At 39.3% G+C, this 20680-nt stretch overlaps 2 protein-coding genes across 21 annotated transcripts in view; one reads left to right on the forward strand and one right to left on the reverse strand.

Annotated features, from left to right (window-relative positions):
* The window catches only part of PRSS12 (serine protease 12), a 44063-nt gene extending 31861 nt beyond the window's left edge, over positions 1 to 12202 (forward strand). For 2 of the 5 annotated variants that reach the window (XM_080589108.1, XM_080589112.1), the window contains 2 exons: positions 3448 to 3728; positions 5235 to 8169. In XM_080589108.1, the coding sequence (XP_080445234.1) occupies positions 3448 to 3728; positions 5235 to 5542 (589 nt within the window). In that variant the 3' untranslated portion in view covers positions 5543 to 8169. Of the gene's footprint in view, positions 1 to 3447; positions 3729 to 5234; positions 8170 to 9272 lie in introns of those variants that run through there. The other 3 variants (XM_080589111.1, XM_080589109.1, XM_080589110.1) reach the window with 3 other exon arrangements.
* Positions 1 to 20680, reverse strand: part of LOC308193935 (bifunctional heparan sulfate N-deacetylase/N-sulfotransferase 3) — a 389183-nt gene that overhangs the window by 40660 nt on the left and 327843 nt on the right. For 6 of the 16 annotated variants that reach the window (XR_013950075.1, XR_013950081.1, XR_013950082.1 and 3 more), the window contains 4 exons: positions 20080 to 20190; positions 17002 to 17129; positions 15425 to 16255; positions 13698 to 13833 (listed from right to left, as the gene is read on the reverse strand). Coding sequence is in view for 2 of the 16 variants with exons in the window: in XM_080589106.1 (XP_080445232.1) it covers positions 17082 to 17129; positions 20080 to 20190 (159 nt within the window). In the remaining 14 variants the exon portion in view is untranslated. Of the gene's footprint in view, positions 1 to 12201; positions 13146 to 13631; positions 13834 to 15424; positions 16256 to 16298; positions 20191 to 20680 lie in introns of those variants that run through there. The other 10 variants (XR_013950078.1, XR_013950072.1, XR_013950074.1 and 7 more) reach the window with 10 other exon arrangements.

Here is a 20680-nt window from a genome sequence, read left to right on the forward strand (position 1 = left end):
ATAACCCTTCCACCTCCTATTTTAAGTGGGGGTTTTACATTTAAGTTAGAATATTTCAAGTGAAAATAATACAAAGCCATTTTACTGCAATAGTAAGGGAAGTATTTCTGTGCCAGCTTCCTTTTTGTAATTTACTCTAGGGAAAATAGATCCTACAAAGTTGGCTAACGCACCAGCTGAGGGTGTTTGTAATCTCACCATGTGCAAGGAGTGACACCGGAGAAGCACTCAGTCGGCTGCATAATCCACCCCAGTGCTATTACACACTTAGATGCCATGCATCACTTCTGTTCTGCAAATAGATTTTGTAACAGTGAAAGAAGACCGCTTAATACTGTGCACCCTGAGCATTCAGCTACCAGTCTCACACTGCCCTCGTCCACTTTGGAGGGGGGCACAGAGCTGTGCTGTCAGTTCTGCAGGTGGGTGTTTTATTCCCCTGCTACCCGAGTTTCAGAGCGGACCAATGCATTCATCAGCTTACACAAGAAAACGAACTACCGGTGTCTGTCAGTTCCGTTTTCACAGTGTATTCAAACTGCCGTATATATCATAGTGACATGTCTTCGGTCAAAGAAGCAAGCACGTTACGGGTACTGCCATGAAAAAAAGATGGCCAAAGCAACCAATACAGAGTCCAAAGCATAACTAGAGAAATAGTATTTCCCCCCTAATTTTTACTTTTATATATGAAAGTTTCTAACTTAGAATGTTAAAGCATTACTGAAAAGTATTTCTCATGGGCCAGGAAAACTTGCTTTGCAAGTCTATCCATATGTAAACATGCTAAATCACACTTTGAATGATAGTTTCTAAAAATTTCCAGAAGTAACAATGAGCAAATATATAAAGCCTATTCAGTACAAACTGGCACAGCAATATCCAAGGCATTTTACTGTAAAGATGCACAAGTTACTCACAAAAAATCCACTTTCACAGAAATAACACTAGAAAAAAAGCTGTGTGAAGTAATGCCTATACTATACAGTATTTTAACTTACTGAAAATGCATAGCTTTCTCCTTTATAAAGGAAAGCCACATAGATGGCAAAAGGAAAAGAGAACAAGATGAAACTCACCCAAGGTTACAGAACAAATCACAGCACTGCTATAAAAAAAAGTGTTTTCAATCCGGTGCCAGATTATACTTTTACTGGCTCCCACATAATAGCTCAGAGTAATGATAATATAAGGGTAGACTGATAAGAGCATACTGTCTCAGCAAAGTACAGTGAGATTAGCCTTTTCTGATGTAATATATGTGGTAACAGGGACCCGAGAGGGGATTCATCAGTTTCAGAGCAGAAATTCCTGGCAGGTGGCAGATGGCAAGGATTTTGACAGATTATCTGTAGGGATGCAGAATTTAGGATTTCACTGACGTCATACTTCAGATGGCCAAATATGACCATACATATCACTCCAGAAGCTAGTTAAGACCTATCAACCTTTATTACTCTGAAAAAACTCCTTAAGAGCAAACAAAAGTAAAAACAATGTATCAGGTGCTAATTCCACTCCCATGGAATTTTGCCATATATTCTATCAGGAAAAGAACTAACTGTGAGGTCTTAGTGAGCTTTTAAAACGAAAAAAAAAAAAAAGAGACAGACTAATCTAGAGAAAGTGAGATCTAATGCAAGAGAGTGAGATACATTCAAGTGGTTTTTGTTTGGTTTTGGTTTTGGTGAAAGAAGCTTACAAAAAATACTTCTAGAAATTTCAAGGAGCTGGAGTCAGAATGCCTTTAAAATCAGAATCCAAGCTTCTGCCTTTTCTAATGTCTTATTCATGCTCTGATTTCTTAATGGAAATTCCTACTGAAAACTGATGCTGTGATAAATTATAAAATGGTAGGACAGCGATAAATTATAAAATGGTCAAAACAGAAAGATATTAGCAGTGTGACACATACAGAGCTTTTGTTCTTAAATATCTTTAAGGTAAACTTACTGAAACAAATCTTTTGAGGTATTTTTTTTCAGGTAGGAAATAAACAATGTGTTTGGTTGAATACACAACTTATTTTTTTCTCATTCTCCCTCTGAGACTAAAATCAACACGAAAACTTGTTCAACACACCTGATTACATTAAAAATACTGCATTAGTCACAACTCTTCACTTCCAGCTGCTATACAGTTTTGATTTCCAACCAGAAATTTCAGTATATCTGAAGAGCGAGCACTTCACACATACTACAGAGGATGACCTGGCAAGTTTTTTTGTGGCAGACAAGTGACTTCATTTTTCCTACACAAGTAATCTTCAGATGAGTAAATGTTTGGTCATAGCCTGCAGCCTTCTTTTCTTACAAGCCTAGAACTGAAATTTTGCTCATACAAGACCTGAGGGAGGCATGCAGAATTTACAAAGAAAGCTCTGCAGATAGCCATGGATGCAACCTGCGATTAGAAGAAATATTCCATGGGATGTTGTTCAGAAGCACTCTAATGTTCCTGCTTTGCCCACTATTCCTCAAGCAAGTTTTCGTACGCTATGGGGATCAGCACATTGCTGGAAGGTATTAAAAAAAAGTGCAGTTTAGAAGGTGACTGAACATTGTGGGCTATTTCCTGCACATGTATTACAAATTTCCTGTTGAAGGCATTCCCTGTTGAAGGCATTCCATAAGGGAATGGGACAAGTCAAAGCAAAAATATTCGGGCAAGCTTAGGCAGATTTTAAAATAAATAAATACACTCAACGCTACTCCCTTGTTTGCATTTTCCTGAGAAGGGCTGTGTGCCCTGTAATTCAAAATCTCCAAAGGCATGCATAAAAAATTGTTATTTCAGCCATAGCAATCACCTCTAGAGTATTTACCATTCTGTCTTAAATGCTAAATAGATTGGGATCATAATAACAAATCTGACTTACAAGCTTTCTGTCACTTCGAGAATAGGTGTTCATAATTCACACACACTTCATTTTCCTTAATATACCTTTAGTTAACCAAAGATGTTTTTATCAGGTTATCTGTCTCTAGAATTAAAAGAGCATTTTCCTTCCTCAAGATTTTTCACAGCCAACCCCCAAAGCTAGCTTGAATACTGTTTTCATTTCAGTAATTATTTAGGGCATTACAATGATGTTAAGTACTCAACTTTTTGTTAGAATCACTGGCAGTTTGTATTACCCTTATTAAATACATTTATAACACACACTTTGCTTGCACCTTTGAAGTTAAGTGTCAGTCAAAGCAAATGGCTGTAAGAAATCGAGCACATGTAAATATACAGAAAGGAACATCAGCTAATCTGGAACGCCAGGAAAAGTTAGAAGGTACTCTTTAGGAGACACCTGAACTTCAATCTAAGTATCTGACATAACAGTTTTGCTCGTAAAAAAAAACAGTAATGTTGGTATTGCTATATGTGAGCAATAAAGACACTGATCAAATCTGACTTTGCATGAGCGAGCCCTATTTGCTTTAATCTCAATTTCAGGTATGGCAATAACACTCGGAACTATGCCGTGCGAGTGGGAGATTATCATACGCTGGTACCAGAAGAGTACGAGGAAGAAATCGGAGTCCAGCAGATTGTGATGCATAAAGAGTACAGGCCTGACAGCAGCGACTATGACATTGCCCTGGTGAGGCTACAGGGCCCGGAGGAACAGTGTGCCAGATTCAGTACCCATGTCTTACCTGCCTGCCTGCCCTTACGGAGAGAGAGACCACAGAAAACGGCTCCTAGCTGTTACATCACAGGATGGGGTGACACAGGTAAAAGTGTTTTAATGATTTCCACCCTCTGATCTCGCTACCTGAGGCTGCTTACTGAAAAAAGGGAAATTGAATACTTGAAGCGAGGAAATGCTAAAAAGTAACAATTTTAAAGAAATATTTTCTCTCCTGGTCCTGAAACAGGAAGGACAACACTTTGTTTAGTGAATTTAGTTTGTGCTTGAGAAGTGGTGATTAACCATGTCATACAAACCAGTTGGAATAATGGCCTCATTAAGATTGACAAGCATGAAGGAAAAGCTTATTTGCTGCCTGGCACACCCTGAATAGCAGCAGATCACCTCCCTCTGCCTCAGAACGTAACTAGCAGCTCTAATATATTTAAGGTTTTTAGGTGAGTACAAGAGATACTTGAGAAAGGTTATCTAAATTACTCTGCTTCAATGGAGGCAGGGATAGAAAATAAATACGTAGTAGAATTTCCAGTAACATTTTTAGTCTTTCTTGTTACCATTGACATTTTTAATCAGCAGTTGGATTTATATGAGAAAAGATCTTGCCAAATCTTGAGAGCCTCAATACAATCTGCAATCCAGGTTTCTGGAATAAACTAGCTAGTCACTTTTTAAGGTCAGTACAAGATTATTATTCTTCAAGGGTCTTTCTCCTTTAAATATTTTACAAGTTAATAAACACGCTTTACTGTCATGTTTTTGTGAGGTTGAATACAGTGCAAGACAGCAACCGCACTTGATGCTTTGTTCCACTGATTCACTCGAACTGGCAGAGGCAAGGCCAAGTATCAGTTCTTCCTCTTTATATGCATCCAACTGTATGCACAGATGTCTAGCTCAGGGTACTAAAAGTAAGGAGATAAACTTGTAGGTCTGGTTTTTTTCCTTTTTTTTTTTTTTCTTTTCTAAGAACAATTGCTAATTCATTACTTAGCTCTTCTCTAGGCATTTTACATGATTCACTGAAAGTTCTGCGGTATTGTTTAGTTAGGGCATCTATTTAAGAAAACATTAGCTGTTGCAATAATTGCCTCTAATTATGGTAAGAGATTACATAATTGCAGTGCTTCAGCTGAAATTTCACTCTCACTATATGAGTCATACTTAAGTCACAAACACTAGGATTTTACCTTAGGAAAAAAAACTTTCCACTAGCTTTAGTTTCCCATGTTTCCAACTGAAAAAAGGTGCAAACTAGAGAAAAAAAATAGATTCCCCAATGAAGTTTTAAAGCATATATTCTAGAAGTCACAAAAAGTGGGTTTATAACACAACAAATTCAAACCTTGGAAGGATCCGGTGAGATTTACATGAGGTGTAAAGCTACATCTTAAACTCTGAGCTTTACAAAAAAGTGTTTTTCTATATTTACGATCTTGTATGTAACACACAATTTTTTTTCAATACTTATTTTCAGTACACTTAATGCCGAAACAGTGAAAAGGATTGACAGCATAAATTGGATTCAATGCTATTTATGTTTCTGAGACAAAGCATCATATTGAGACAGTAAATTGAGTCCTCTTTTCAGGAAGGGCTTATTCAAGAACATTACAACAAGCTGCCATCCCCTTACTTCCCAAGAGGGTATGTGAAGAGCGTTATAAAAGGAGATTCACGGGAAGAATGCTCTGTGCTGGAAACGTCCAGGAACAGAAACGTGTCGACAGCTGTCAAGGAGACAGCGGTGGACCACTGATGTGCGAACGCCCAGGGGAAAGCTGGGTCGTGTATGGTGTGACCTCCTGGGGCTATGGCTGCGGAGTGAAAGATTCTCCAGGTGTCTACACCAAAGTTTCCTCTTTTGTCCCCTGGATAAAAAGTGTGACCAAACTATGAATGTCCTTAATCAAAACCAAACTTGATCAACAAAGTTTGAGGCAGGTAAGCTTGAACAGCACAGTGCACGCAGCTGGGGCCCACAGTGGGTGGAAACACACGTTTTCCTGATTCACATGGTGGTTTTTTTTTTGTTAAATCCAAGCTGTATACACACAACCTTTCCAGTCAGGGATTACTATGCAAACAAAATCCTTCTGTTTTGAGGAAGTTTATATTGCATGAACAAGTTACCATGCACCTAAGATAAGTGGAAAAGTGACCTCCAGCTTAGAATAATGTTGGAGCAGGCCAGCTGGAGAGGTCCCTTTCAGACTCGCTGTTCACAGGAAGCTCTGAGCTATTTATGCTCCAAGCTTTTCTGGAACTAATTACAGATCTCAAAGTTCTTTTTCAGTCTAGTTTATTTCATCAGTTCTTGACTGCTTTCTTATTATTCCTATGATCTTACACTCAGCTTTCTGGTTTTGACTTATGTTTCATTAGCTGATGAGACCATGAACAGGGTGATTCTTGGTAAGTAATTCTATGTATTAAATGTTAGAAGGAAAATAAGTGTTAATAATCAGAAGCCCAGCTAGCCTGATAAACATTATTACAGCTTACTTCATAAAGCACATTCCCAAGTGAAGTAGGTAGTATGCTGGAAGGTAGTTTCCCTGCAAAGCTTCCCTACACAGCTGTAAGAGTGAGATCAAATACTGGAGGTGTTCAGATAATGCCTATCTGAAAAGGTCTATGAAGTCTTAAACTACTGTTTTCTACAGTAGTTTGTAGAAATAGTAGTTTGTACAATACAGTAGTTTGTATAATACTTTGATAACACTCTAACGTTTAGGTTCAATACTGTTTCAGATTGGTCTCATAGGAAAAGTGAGAATTATCTGAAATCAGTAACTGCAAAAGTCTCTTTTTATTTTTTTATCCAGTAACTGCTCAAATTAGTCATAGTAATTTATGATACTACATGAAGAACTAGTTGTCATGTTCTCTAATGCCCTCTTATATTCTAAATATCATTTAGCAATATCTACGAGCTACAGTTTTCTACTTATAAAGTATTTATATATCTTGATTCCCTGTGTTAATTCCTTTCACAAATACTTTCCCCATGCTAAGAAAACCTTAATGGTTTATTATAAAAATGCACCAATAAGAAGTGACTCCAATGTCAAGACAAAAATTAAACAACTTACTATCTTTTTAGAAAGGGCCGCCTCCTTAAACTTACAATCACAGAATCATTTGGGTTGGACAAGACCTTTGAGATCATCAACTCCAACCATGAACCTGACCTACTGAGTCCCACCACCAAACCACTTCCCTTCATTCCACGTCCACATGGCTCAAATACCTCTAGGGATGGGCACTCCCCCACTTCCCTGGGCAGCCCCACCCAACACCTGACTGCCTTCTCTGTGCAAGAATTCTTCCTAATGTCCAATCCGGTATTATCACAGAGAACAGAGGAAGCAAATACCATTTTAGTGCAACACTAATTGGGATCGGTCTTTCAAACAGTTTGCCTGAGACTGACTCCAGTCAACAGTGAACCATGAAAGTCCATACTACACCTGTAAGCTCTAAGGCCAACTGGGCTGCCTCTAAGTGTACCCTGCATAGTATGTTATTAACAAACAACCTTCTTAACATGACGAAATGAAAGCCGTGGGCCGTGAAACACCCCAGTGAGACAAGTGTGGCAGATGTGTGTCACCACATAGTGACTGTACAAACTGTGACTACCAGTTACTGTTCTCCTGTGTTTCCTTTCCCCAGTCACTCAAGCTGTGACAGTATTGTGTGGCCTTTTGTGAACAAAGTAGGATGCTTGTATTCGTGTTGTAAGTGGGCATTCATTCATTTCTGTATGCTTCTGTGTCTCTCTGCTGTTGTAACAATATCCAATACAACTTGATTTGCATACAAAAAGTGGCAATGCTATTGCAAGTGATTGCATACTTGGCCCTCAACTTCTCTCTGACCTCAAATTTAGTCTTCAACTAGCTTAAATGTCTTGTTGGAACTGGTGCTAAAATAGTATACATGAGGTGCTTTTATATTTTAGTTTTCTCTAATTCTGCACTATTGGATTGGTGTGAAGTATATTATTTAAAAACCTACCATAAAATTATAGTACTATGATCACCTGCTGGTAGACCTATGTGAAAGACTGCTAGTCAACTTCAGAACCATTGACGTTCTTATTTCTACACAGCCCTTTTAACAAGGACGTAAATCTGTCAAAAGGTAACCACCTGTACCGTCAAAGTCTTCCTATAAAAGACCCATTATTTTGAGACTTGTGGTGAAATAGACTATGTAGTGCAATACATGTGTGATGCACAGGGGAAATCATTTTAAAAGTTGCACGACAGAAGTACAATACAGAGAAGAAATTGCATACTAAATGGAGTAAACATTTAGTACTGTAGTTCATTAGTTTTTCTCTTTTAATAGAATGCTTTAATAATTAGAATTTAAAATGTTGCACTACAGTTTCCATGCAAACAGCATGCCTTTTTTAGTTTCTAAAGAAAGTGAAATTGTCTTTACGTTATGCCATTCTCATTTTTGTTCAGTGAGCCTGACGATGTAAATGTACGCAATAAAAACTGCCACACTGACTAGAAGTTCTATACATATCTTACAAGCATACACTGCAGGGACATCAGCTGGGTAAACTGTGTGTCAGTTTTCGTAAATGAAGAAGGCTGCTCTTGAAAATACTGAAAAAGCATCTAAGCCTGAGGACATTTTCTTAGGGATGAAAGTTTGTCCTGTACCACGGAATTCCTAGTGCTTGGTGTGCTTTAATTTAGACCAGTTAGGCTGTCATGAACAAGTCTAGCCTACACTATTAAGAACATTTAAGAATTTCTTGACTCTTGCTGCACTCCCCTTTGTTTAACTTTTTAGTACATACATGGTTGTGGAGGTTTTGTTGTTAGAGCAGGCTGATCACATTGCTTACAGTAGCATAAACTAAGAAAACACTTGTCACTTCTATTACTGGATTACATGACCACCTTAAACAGTGTGTAATTCATCTAATTTCCACAACATCAAAGATCTATAGTTAGATGTAGTCCCTCTGAACTTCCTAAGTTTTTGTCTATCTTCCAGAGAAGAAACATCAGAATCAAAGAACAGGGAAGCATTACTGGCACTGACACACAAACTCATTTAAAATACATTCTGAGCCTCAACAACTCTCTAAAGTATAGGGCATGGTACATGTAAGCACTAAACCACAGATAAACCAAGATCCCATTTCTGGGCATCATATACAGAATATCTACAACCTCAGCTGTCTTATTTCTGGAAAAAAAAATAACCACAGCACCATAATGGCTTATATTTAACAAGAAGTCAGTCCTGAATAAGTACTCTCTATCCTTTTTGTGTGTTAGAACAGGACTTTCATACTTTCAAGTGCTACAATATTTATAGTCAAAAAAAAATTAATGCTGTTACGATTTCAGATTTGCAATTACAGAACATCATTTACCATGTTAGAAGGCTAAAACAATTAGGCTGATATAGCAGATAGGAGAACAAGAAACTGCAGGAAATCTGTAAGCTAGTGGTAACAAAAAAAATGGATTTTTTTTTTTGTACTGGGTAACAGCACATGCAGTTAGCTGAGGTATTAAGACACCAGACCTACCTCATCCAAACTATACACCTGTTCACATGCAGCAATTCCTATTCCATTTATTTTCCATAGAAAACAGAAACTGATCACAATTTCCTGCAAATGTAACAAAGCAAGGATGAACAAATTCAAAAAGAAACTGCTATTTACCTTTGTAGAAGTGCAAAGGAAAAAGACTGGGTTGGATACAAGGTGGAGAGCTATGAGCTGCTGGATGTAACTGCAGATGGAGCAGGGTGCAAAAAGTAAGTAGCATCTATGAAGGTAAGAGCTAAAATGCAAGATGAATGGATGGGAAAAATAGAAAAACAGTTGTTTGGGAATTAAATTTTAAGAGAAATCCTGAAAAACAAACCATCCTAAACCACAGAGAAAGGAAAAAGCTGCTTAGTGTAAGAATACCTCTGTCATTACTTGAGTAACGAAGGAAAACAGATTTTAACTACCCTCTGTGCAGGGGACTGCATGCTTATGGAAAGTTTCTATCACTGGAAAGGCTACATAATCTCTCTAAGAGCTCTCACAAGAGATACTTGCAACAAACATCAGAGTTCAAACTCTTCTATTTGACCGTAACCCTGAAAAAAAAAAAAAATCCTCTCTTGATTGAAACCCACTGTGTAAATGCTGAACATACAGCAAAGGAGCTCCAAACTAGATGTTCACAGATCTGACCTGGAAGCCAGGTGAAGCTATCAGACTTGTTACTTCAGCCTGTGGCCTGCCTGCCACAACATGTTCCCAAGAATCTTAAAGCTACTTCCCCCTGATGATGAGACTCAGGTGGAAATACCAGTGACTTGTGATTTGGCTCCCACAGGGAACTGACAGGAGAGCTGCATGGCCCTCCTGCGACTTACAAGCACTAATGCAAAAGGATCCTCAGTTACAGGAGCCAGAGAGATTGGACAGTTGATTTCAAAGGGCAACTTATTAAAAAACAACTTATTATATATACACTGAAACTGATGAAACATTGATCAAAAAGGCAGCTATTGCCTGGTAAGAGTGGATATGAACATTCAAGGGCTTTGGGATAACACAGAGACAGCCACGAGCATACCATAGCTAAAGGCTGCCACCAGAAGGCCTAAACTCAGCACTTCAGCAAACTTGAAAGAAAATGCTTCTCTGTAGACCTCCACGTCATTTTCTTGCATTTTGTACTCTTTATTAATACTGTTTAATGCCTTCCACATCCCTGGAGAAACTGATCTCCAACCCTACTCCTGCTTCTTCCTATTTTGTTTGCCTACATCTGGCTTCTTCCATGGAATCAAAGCCAGTCACAGAAAACAGACCTCAAAACCTGAGCAAACCACTTTGCATGAGGGGTCCCTGACAGACCAGCCATCCCAGCTGCACCTGGGGCTGTAGCACCTTGCTGCCCTCACCTCGTCCTAGGCATAGCCACAGCCCTCTTTTGGCCACCAGCAACCTAGCATTTTCTTGTTTAAGATAATCAAATAACTGCCCTTTTAGAACAGCTTGGCTAGCTTCTTTTAGGAAAGCACTCGTTACTGCAGAAGTCCACTTTCAGAGAAGAGGAAGTTCACAGTACATGCTCATGATTGTCAGCTACCAGGTTTGGCAGGCACAGATTTGGAATCCTACATAGGAAATGTTATATGATAGGGTTGTATGCAGGGCTGCTTGAAAGGGAAGTAATCACACACCACCAATTAAACAGGTGTAGTAACACTTACAGCTCCGCACAGAATATGCATTGTTTTATTTTGTCATCAGTGGCAGTACTAAAAAACATTTCCTATGATGACAGCTCCCTGGTCTCCCTACCAGACTTTGCTATTCCAAAGCTTCACTAACAGTCATTTCCTGAGATCTAATCCATGTTGTAATTTAAATCTGCAACTCCCCTCGCATCCACTTCAAATAGGATTTTATTACTCCCTCAGTCATCAACTACACTGGATTTACTGCAGTGCCTACCTGATCTCAGTTCTAGCTTGATGTCTACCCCCCCCCCCCCACCAAATCGTTTCCCAGTTCTTTCAGAGCCATCCACTTCAATTTTTCAGTTTGGAATGATTTGCAAAGGATTTCCTTACTAACAAAGATATTCCACAGGAAGTTCTGACCAGCAGAGAACTGCTATTATCTACAACTAAATTTGCTTATTTATTTCAGAAGTAAAAGCTTGACCTTGCCCCATTCTTTAAAACACATTAAGTAAAACATCCCTCAACAACTAAAACTGAGAAATCAGTTATGTTCAAAATCACCCTTCCTCCCCTGCAGCAGTAATGTCTGATTAAGACCATGTGGCTTGTGGAATGGCTCCCAGACAGTATCAGTCAGTCACTACTTTGGCCTGAAACCACACAGAGCTGCAAACATGAGGCCCAGCTACCAAAAGGTGTATCCACAGAGCAAGCACGTTTGGCCACGCATCAGTGATTCCCAAGTTCATGTGCAAGTCTAGTCTTTGTTATCAGTACACTTGTAAGGAAGAAGTGACACTTTCAGCGTAACTCAATGTCTTTTTATTGACTCATTAATACATTTGAATGCTTCACAATAGCATATATTGAAATGAAGACTGTGGATGTTCACGTGCATTTTCTAGACTTCCCAAACTTACCTTTGTCTTTTGGACTACACATATACTCCTTGAGACCTTTCTAAGGCAGTTTATTTAGCAGCAGAAAAGCAGCACTGAAGGCGCACATCATCAGATTTAAGAATATTGCAGTATGGTCAGCCACATGACAGCATAGCCACTGAACAACTGAGAGACTGTAATAGCTTAAAATTTAGAGATGGACCTAAGGCAGGAGCAGACAGATTTTGGAAAGCAGCACAGAAAAAGAATAGCTGTCCTGTTCCGATTGCTCGTAGGGTAGTTTGTGATTCACCCACAGTGAGATTAAGACACAAACAAGGTCAAATGTTGTCTACCAGATTTCTTTTATATGTGGATCAAAAGAGTTAAGAAAGAAGGAATAGAGAAAGTATGGAAATATAAGCAAAGGGATCTTACAGATTGCAAGAGATGGTCACCACCATGGATCCAGTAGCATCCCATTGGTCTGCTGTCTTCAGTGATTTGGTGGGGAGGGTCCCTAATGTCTTGCAAAAGTACTGTCTCTTATAGTGTTCCCTTGTGGTTTTTCCCCATCTGGTTTCCAGGGTAATGGCACATAGCCAGTTCATCACCATGCATAATCTTGCTAGACCAGACAGCACACACAGTAACCATGTGTATTTACGATTGGTCAAGACCGCTCTTACCAGGCGGGGAAATCTCTGCTATCACGTGGTTAGCACGTGCTATACTACCATCTTCCTCCTGCCCACACGTGGTACTGCCCTTCATCAGGCGTCCTCAGTGGTTGTGCACCCCCATAAGGGTAGGTGAACCTAAGTTAACCTGACCAATGTGCCTGCGCACTTGCTTGTTATGCTGGTAGTTTTTGTTAAGCAATTTCCTGTTCCTCCGTAAGTTTTGTTTTGTGGCCCATGCATTCCAGTCTGTTTGGGCACCAGACAATCAGAAAGAGATGTGTTTGCCACATGGACAGGCAGGTCTACATTGCTAAATAGGAAACACTGCAAACAGTGTTTGAGACAGAGCTGCAAGAGTCAAGGCTAATTTCAAGCACATTAAGCTACATCTCAGGTCCTCTGTGCTCTTTGTAAAGAGCAGAGAGAGACTGCAGAATGTCTAAGGCTGTAGGTTTCAACTTAATTAGAAAAGCTCATTTATGTCTGAAGTGAAATTAAGACCTAGCCTAAAAGTAGAATTTGCCTGCTCTGTTTGACAACCAGAAATACTACTGCTTGCAAAGAACATTAATTCTGAAAGCTCAGACACATCCACCCTTCAGCTAAGTAAAAATTTGAAATTCTAGTCACAACTACTCCAAAAATACACATGTTGAATTTAGCCCCATCTTCTTCTGTCATCACAAGAATGTTTTTCCCCTGTAAAAACAAATTTGAGGCAATTTAATATTGCTACTGAAAACACACAAGACAGAAAACATTACTGAACAGTACAACGCCTTCCTAGGAGGAGATGTAATCTGCTCTGAAACAAAACTATTAAAATCAACTAGACACCTCTCCCTGCTCCGGCAATTCCAGATCACTCTAAGCACTCACTTCACTAAATTAGCAATGCGCTGATCAGAAAAGATATGCTCCATGCACAGACAGCTCCTAGAAATCTGTGGGTTCCGATAACTCTAATTTAGCAGGCAAAGTTACCACAATACCAGTTTTTAATCACAACCCACTATTCCTAGTACTCCTAATGTATCTATACCCAAGCCCAGTTCTTAGAAATGCACACTTTTGCTCTTGGTTATGTTTTTCTGTCAGTAAAAGATGAGCATCCACATACGAGTCAAGCATGGCTTAAAAAACAGAATAAGTCAAAATCAAATTAAATAAAAATCAAACCCATACCTTGATTTCAGTGCTGATCAGTCAAATCTCTGCTAGTTTCGTATAGTGATTAAACTGCAAAGTGGTACGAGGGTATTATTTCTGCTCAAAACCTCCCTTCTAAGAACTGATGAAGGCACGTACCCAGCCACGTGGCTTTTCGGCGGGAAGAGAAGCTGCAATGGCGTCTCTGCACTTCCGGCCTCTGGGCTAACAAAGAAACCTTTAAAAAAAAGTATAAAGACTCGTTTAAAGCCCGAGTTCCGACCGCTTCAGGGAAAACCGAACAAGTCAAAGGACCGCCAACCCACCGCGCCGCGCCCCTCCGCCGGGCTCGCCGTGTTCCTCGCTACAGTCAACGACTGCTACCAACGCGCTGGTAGGAGCTTTGCCAATTAGCAAGGAGCTGCTCTGCCATGCCTAGGAAGGGGGACAGCCACGGGCGGCAGCCCCCATGGAGACATGGAGCGCACCCCCCCCCCCCCCCCCCCCGCCCCGCCGCCATTTTCCCCTCAGGTGCCCCTCACCTGGCGCCCGCTCCCCTCACGGAGGGCGCGAGGCCCAACGGCTGCGCCAGCGCGAGCCTCAACCGCCGCCCCGCGCGCCCACCAACGGTCGGCTGCCGAACGCGCGACTCCTGGCAAAGGAAGAGGCGGCGGGGGCGGGGGCGGGGGCGGCTCCAGGCCGTCCCTCCGCCCCTCCGTCCCTCTGCCCGACCCCGTGAGGGGAGCGGCGGGCAGACGCGCCCACAAGAAGGCGGTGCCTGCTCGCAACGGGCGTGGAAGAAGGGGCTCGGGAATGGCGGGTGTAAAACGCTTCCCGTCTGGAAATCACTTGGGCAGTAACATAAGAAATAATGGCAGGCCGGTTCTGGCAGGAACCGTGCGGCAGGAGAATAGAAGTTGGTTCAGGGCTGGGGCTGCCGGGTTGCTTGGCCTCAGCTGTGTGCCAGGGTATGGAAACACCAGCGGATCGAGTATGTGGTTGTCCAGCAGTACCACAGAATAACTGCTAGGACTGTACAAAAGTACGGAGACAAAATGCAGCCCTACCATGTCCAACAGTCCTGCCGGTGCCATATGAGCCTCGGCTGCTCTCACCTTGCACCGTTTGTGTACAGAAATTTATCTCCACTCTGTCAAGTGCATGACAGCAGTGGCTCCTGCCTTTAGGTCATGATATTTTCCTTCCAGAAAGCAGTCGATAGCTGAAATACATGTGTCGTGTTTGTATAAACATTTACACACATTTTTTATTTTTTTATTATTTTTGTTATTTTTTTTAAATTTTTTTATTTTTGTACCAGAGTAAATTGGGTTCAGAATTGAGCTGAATAAAGGAGCTTTACCGGGAGACTTAATAGCAGAGACATTCTTGATGAGACAATGGAGGAGACAGACTAATAGATTTCTTTAAGGGTAAGAGTCCGTTTCCCTGATCTGAATAACAAAGGTTATGGGAAGCCCCTACATCATGGTTGAACTAGGCCACATCTGTTAGGAAAGACTCCTACCTTTTGGAAGAGATCTGGTAGTGGCCTTGTAGTACTAGACTGACAGCTCTCCTAGGTATGTATATAGCTGAGCAATTAAAAGTACATAAGCCTTTTCTGTCTCAATTTCTCAAGACAATGAGAGGATCAGAACAGAAAAAGGGAACTGAAGAAAGAAAATAACTATTAAAAAAGACAGAAAAGTTACTTGACAGAAAGCAGACTGGAGAATAATCAAACTCACAATATGCTTTTCAGATCAATCACCCTTAATTTGTCTAAATTCCTCCTCTGTTCAGGTTTCCTTGGCCCTTGGTTTCACCTGTTAATTCCTTTCCTGTTCCTGTGCTTTGTCCTTTGATGCTGACTATTATGCTTTCTTCATTCTTCATCCTTGTGGTCCACAGAGACAAAAAAGGGCATCCTTTGCCTTAGAACTCTGGGAGGTTTGGGTTGGAAGAACTGAAAAGAAATATTAAATGAAAGCAGATAAATTGTATCCAGAGGTCAGCCAGGTGCTATTTGTAGCAAAGATCGTTTCTGTTTGCTTAGTACCTTTCTGTTATTTCTTTACTGTTCCATTTGTTACTCTTAGAGATTACAGAGATGGGTATTAGAAAAGAAGCTTAGACTTCTGAATGTATATACTACATCATTTCTCTGTAACGAAAATAATATTTTGTTAACATAGGGTTTGTATTCTCTACGCCTATATGAAGATATTAATCAGCTTTTGCCCAGCTAGATACTGCAGTTTTCTGTTCTATTCTGATTTCATTGATAACAGCAAATTTTCCTTTGGACATTTGTACCATCTTTTAGACATTTCTCCCAAAAAAAAGTTCTTTCCTGTCTGTGTAGGCTGATGCATTGGCACAACTAGTGAATCCCCAAGGCAAATAATTTGAATAAAGTCTGCTTGTTCTCTTAAAAATAGCCAAGCTCTGGAAATGTTTCTGTAGCACATTAGCAACTTCTGGCACAAGAAGTAAAAAAGTAAGAGAGTAGCAAAAGCAGTAAAACGAGCAGCTGCACAAAGCAGTAAGATTCACTCACAGAGAGAGTAAGCAATATTTTTCATTTGTGAAAACATTTCATGCTGCTCCCATGCTCCTGGGTTGTGTTGTAGCTCAGCATCAAGCTGCTAACAAACCTGGAAAAGGACAACTTTTATAAAAATCACCTCCACACATCAGTACATTTTCTTATCAGAGTTTATTGTTGCACTTCAGATATCATGCCACTATCAGAATAATATCTATTTTTTATTTAAAAAAATTGAGAAAAATGTTTCCAGCAATTTTCATTCAATGTGAATGACAAGAGTATTACATCTATAAACACTGAAATATCTAACTAATTTCTTCCTGAGGAAGTTTCACATCTTTAAGCAATGAAAAAGGATATTCTGTACAAGATAGTCTGCAAATCACTGAAACTAATTCTTTCTGCACAAGTAGAACTGGGAAGATATCAGTATTTCAGGAATGTTTGTTCAAATAGTTAAGTGAATTCATATCAGACTCCGTGTTTACACCCCCTAATGGTCACTTTCTACTCATACTCACACATTGATTTTTAATGGCACAGATATTTGAGGAAATCAAATTTCAGAATCGTATTTATGAAAATAAATGTGAAACTCACATAATCAAACATTTGTTAAAGGAACTGCTTGTGCAGTTATCAACCACGGGAACAAAAACCATAGCTGTGTTACCAACCACAGTAAAACACCTGACTTTGACTAGCAAGTATAAATTTGTTGTGATAAATCACTGTTTTTTAAAAGTTTTAATAATGATAGTTTATTTCTGAAAATCAAACACTGATTGTAGGGAAGTTGTAAACAGAGAGGCAAAGTTTGCCAGGTAAATTCATGTTGTATGACTTGCTTACTCAGCTGTACTCATATGCATCCTGTTATCTGGGGAGTAACACGTGTAGCTTGTCTGCATGCTTTGCTCAGACTTCATTCTTCACCAAGTTGACTGCACATTAAAAGTCATTCTGCTTTTTAAAGTTTCCTGTTAAATGTAAGAACATCTTTAAATAGAATAGTTCTGGAGGAAAATAGCATGACTTCACATTGTCTTTGTATAAACCAGTAATAACCCAGTATGACAAACTCAGAACTGCAAAGACCACTAGCTGTTTGCCTTTACTTCTCTACTGCTCTGGAGCCGGAGCCTAGCCCACCTAGTCTACCAGCAGCTGCCCCTCCAGCACTTCTGGAGATGCTAATGCTTAGCAGCTGCATCTCAGTAGGAGCTCTGACTTAACACACGTCCAGGATCATGCCCTTTTTGGATACACAGTTCCAGGGCCAAAAGGTCAAGTTACTTTGTTCACAGTATTGACCCAGGTGAAGTTAGCAGAGGAATCCATTGAAGATTTGCCCAGGAACTCATTAATTTTGTTTCAACCTTAGGAAGGTCACTAGGACGGTACAACAGCTCCTCCACCAGGGCTTGAGAGCCAACAAGGCACTTCTTGCCAGAGGACAACCTTTATGTGTGGCTGCCAAACCAAGCCTAGTCCACCCAAGGCACAGCTGTGCATGTGGGGCTTATTGTCCCAGTTCTGCTGGGGCCTTGGTTTCCCAGAGAAAGACAGAAATGGAGCTCCTGAAAACAAAGACTGAACTATGAAAGTGGCTGAAGCTCATTTCTCCAGCATGTAGGAAGCACTCAATTTGTGAAGATCTCAGGCATTTTATAATGCTCAAAGTTTTTCCAATTTTCTTCTATTATACATTTTCTTCTATTTTAAATGTTTGAGTGATGTTACATCAGGTTATATAAATGGTAAAATCAGTCATGCCAGGATGAAAAATCGAAGTATTTTCTCCAGTTAGTCAATTTACTTGTAACAAATCCATATAAATGCTTACAGAGCACATGAGCTGTCCATAGCATGCAGAGAATTTGCATTTACAGATATTCAGAATTCAGAGTGTTTCTTTTATCAAGTAAGAGTGTTTTAAGACAAGTCAGCTTTTGGGCCAAATCCATATGACAGTGAATGTCTAAAATGAAATGTAAATTTTCATTCTCTCTAATAAATAATAAAGATGTTCATCTTAAAAATGTCTACTCTAATAGGTCCTCATCATTAATCATGCATATTCCCTTAGCAAAAATGTGCTGTGTAAAGAATATTGTTATATACAGCAAATTGGTCTAGAATTTTGCTTTACAGGCCTATCAAAACCAGCTAATACATACACAAAATCAATAAATAATAAAGTTTACCAGCTAGAGGTACAGTAAGGATCTCAACATCTGTTTTCTATTTAGGGAGTAACAGACTGCTTTTCATTCTATTACCTTGAAAGTTAAATTATGAGATTACATAAATGTAGTAAAACAGCATTGAGACGTAGAAAGTTTTTCCACCATCTGATGCATGTTTTTATCTAGTCATCCCAAAACAAATTATGATAATAGTACAGATCTACTGTAAAAAGCGTTGCATTTAGTACTGTAGCTATCTTTTGTATTCACTACCCCTTCATGTCTTTAGAAACATTCAGAGCCAAAATTCAGTGGAGAAACAGTAAGGCCATACTCAGCTGAAATTTTCAACAATCTTCTTTCTCAACTTTTAAGTACTATTAATTTGAGTTTATCTCACGCTTAAACTGATATATTATGAGATGTGTTACTGAAATGTACCAAAAATGTGAGGCTGGATATTTGTGTTTTTTTCATGATTAGAGCCCAATTTTCTACCATGATTATACCAAGTTTTTTTTTTTTTGTTTGTTTGTTTTTCGTAAAGCTTATTTCTAAAATTTAATACCAAACTTGATTAAAATGTCTGGAAACAGAACCATTACTTTCATCTGGAAAACAGACAGATTTTTGCAGCTGACATAAACTGAAGGTCACTGCACGATGCTACAGTTTTGATCAGGCTGAGGGTTCTTGGAATACACACAGCATAGATTGAAGGCAAATAAATTAAGGAAAAATAGTGGTGCAAATTAAGGCAATCTAAGTATGGATCTGTTTCTGTTCTTTACCAGTTTATCATTTGAGTGGCGACATTCCTGATTCACAGCAATGTACGTCCAGCGTGCTGTATCCGGATTTGGCTGCTCATAGAAGCCAGGAGTGAAGGCTGTTATTGCACTGCTTCAGTTTGGTTCACAATTGTTGAAGTGTAATACTGCTCAGAAGGATTTTACTGCATCATTCGTGCTTTACATAGCCAATTAAATTTCTGTTCAGACAGGCTACATTCTGTATTTTGCCACTGCAGTCAGTGCAAAATTAGGCAGTAATTATGGACAAAGGCCCTTATCGCATTATAAGGATTTGTTGTTACAGGCTATAATCATACGAAATGTATTTTTTTTTCTTTTGCTACACTGCTTCTGCCTGTGGATTCCAGATTTTGCTCCATGTGTTTTGTTGCTGTGCACATCTAAATCGTGTATGATGGCTGTACTTCTCACCCTTATTAGTATATACTTCAGGTATTAGCAAGCTGATTCCAATGGCAGAAGTACACTTGGCATTTTATGCTACATTGAATTTTCTTATTTTATGCAAGACACAATAATCAAATACAAAGAAAAACTGTCAGCAGTTTAACAATGGACTACAAAACCTACCGGAGACACAATACTTTTAAACTGATATATAAAAATGTAAATATTTACTGTGAAATTGGACAGGTCATGTATCTCTGAAGCTTATACCAGCTGCAATTAACTTCCACATATGTGCACAGTAGTCCACAAGTCCACAGGCCCAGAAATGTTAATGAGAAAGATCTGGCCCACGCAAGGTCTAAGAAACACATGTATTTTCACAATCCACATGCCAGCATATGGAAATAATTTCTATCTTTTACTCTTTTTTGCAGAGGTATATTTTACAAGATCTTCTGGTAGCTACTGGAGACTTTAAGTAGGATTACTGAAGTGTGGAAGAGATTTCAAAAAGCCTTTTTTCAATGCTATCTTACTTTCTGTAGTTCCTGTCTCAGCCACGATGGCAGAGGTTGTCCCAATTTGTGTAGGAGTTTTGACAGTTCCACATTGTGATCTCTGTAGTAGCTTGACAGAAAAGCCCTGCACTGATGGATATAAAAGCAGATATTTTTATTTAATAAAATGCTGTACTGTAATTGCTGTGAATTCTTAGTTTTAAAGTTTCTCTTACCTGTGTCAAAACTTTACTTTCTCCTATGCAATTTATTTTTTTTTATGATATCTACTGCATACAAGTTTAAGCTCATCAATGAGCAGCTGAACTTTAACAGATAATTTCAAGAAACAAGAGGTGTCCATAACAAACACTGATGTCAAAGCAAAGGATCTGGTCTGCTCTCAGACAGACATGTAAATTAAGAATTGCTCTGCAGCTAGTACAGCTACTTTGAATTTACTGAAGTTTATTTTTCAAACAGGTGCCAAATTTCAAAATTAATTTTTATTTTTTTTTCCTTAAACAAAACAAAACAAAATAACCCCACCACCACCACCAAAAAAAAACAAAACCAAAACACCACACCAAAAACCCAAACACAAACAACAACTTAAATTCTTCACATTTGATATAATGAA

This window comes from Anser brachyrhynchus, assembly GCF_964034855.1.
Source record: "Anser brachyrhynchus genome assembly, chromosome: 4".
Lineage (NCBI taxonomy): Eukaryota > Metazoa > Chordata > Aves > Anseriformes > Anatidae > Anser > Anser brachyrhynchus.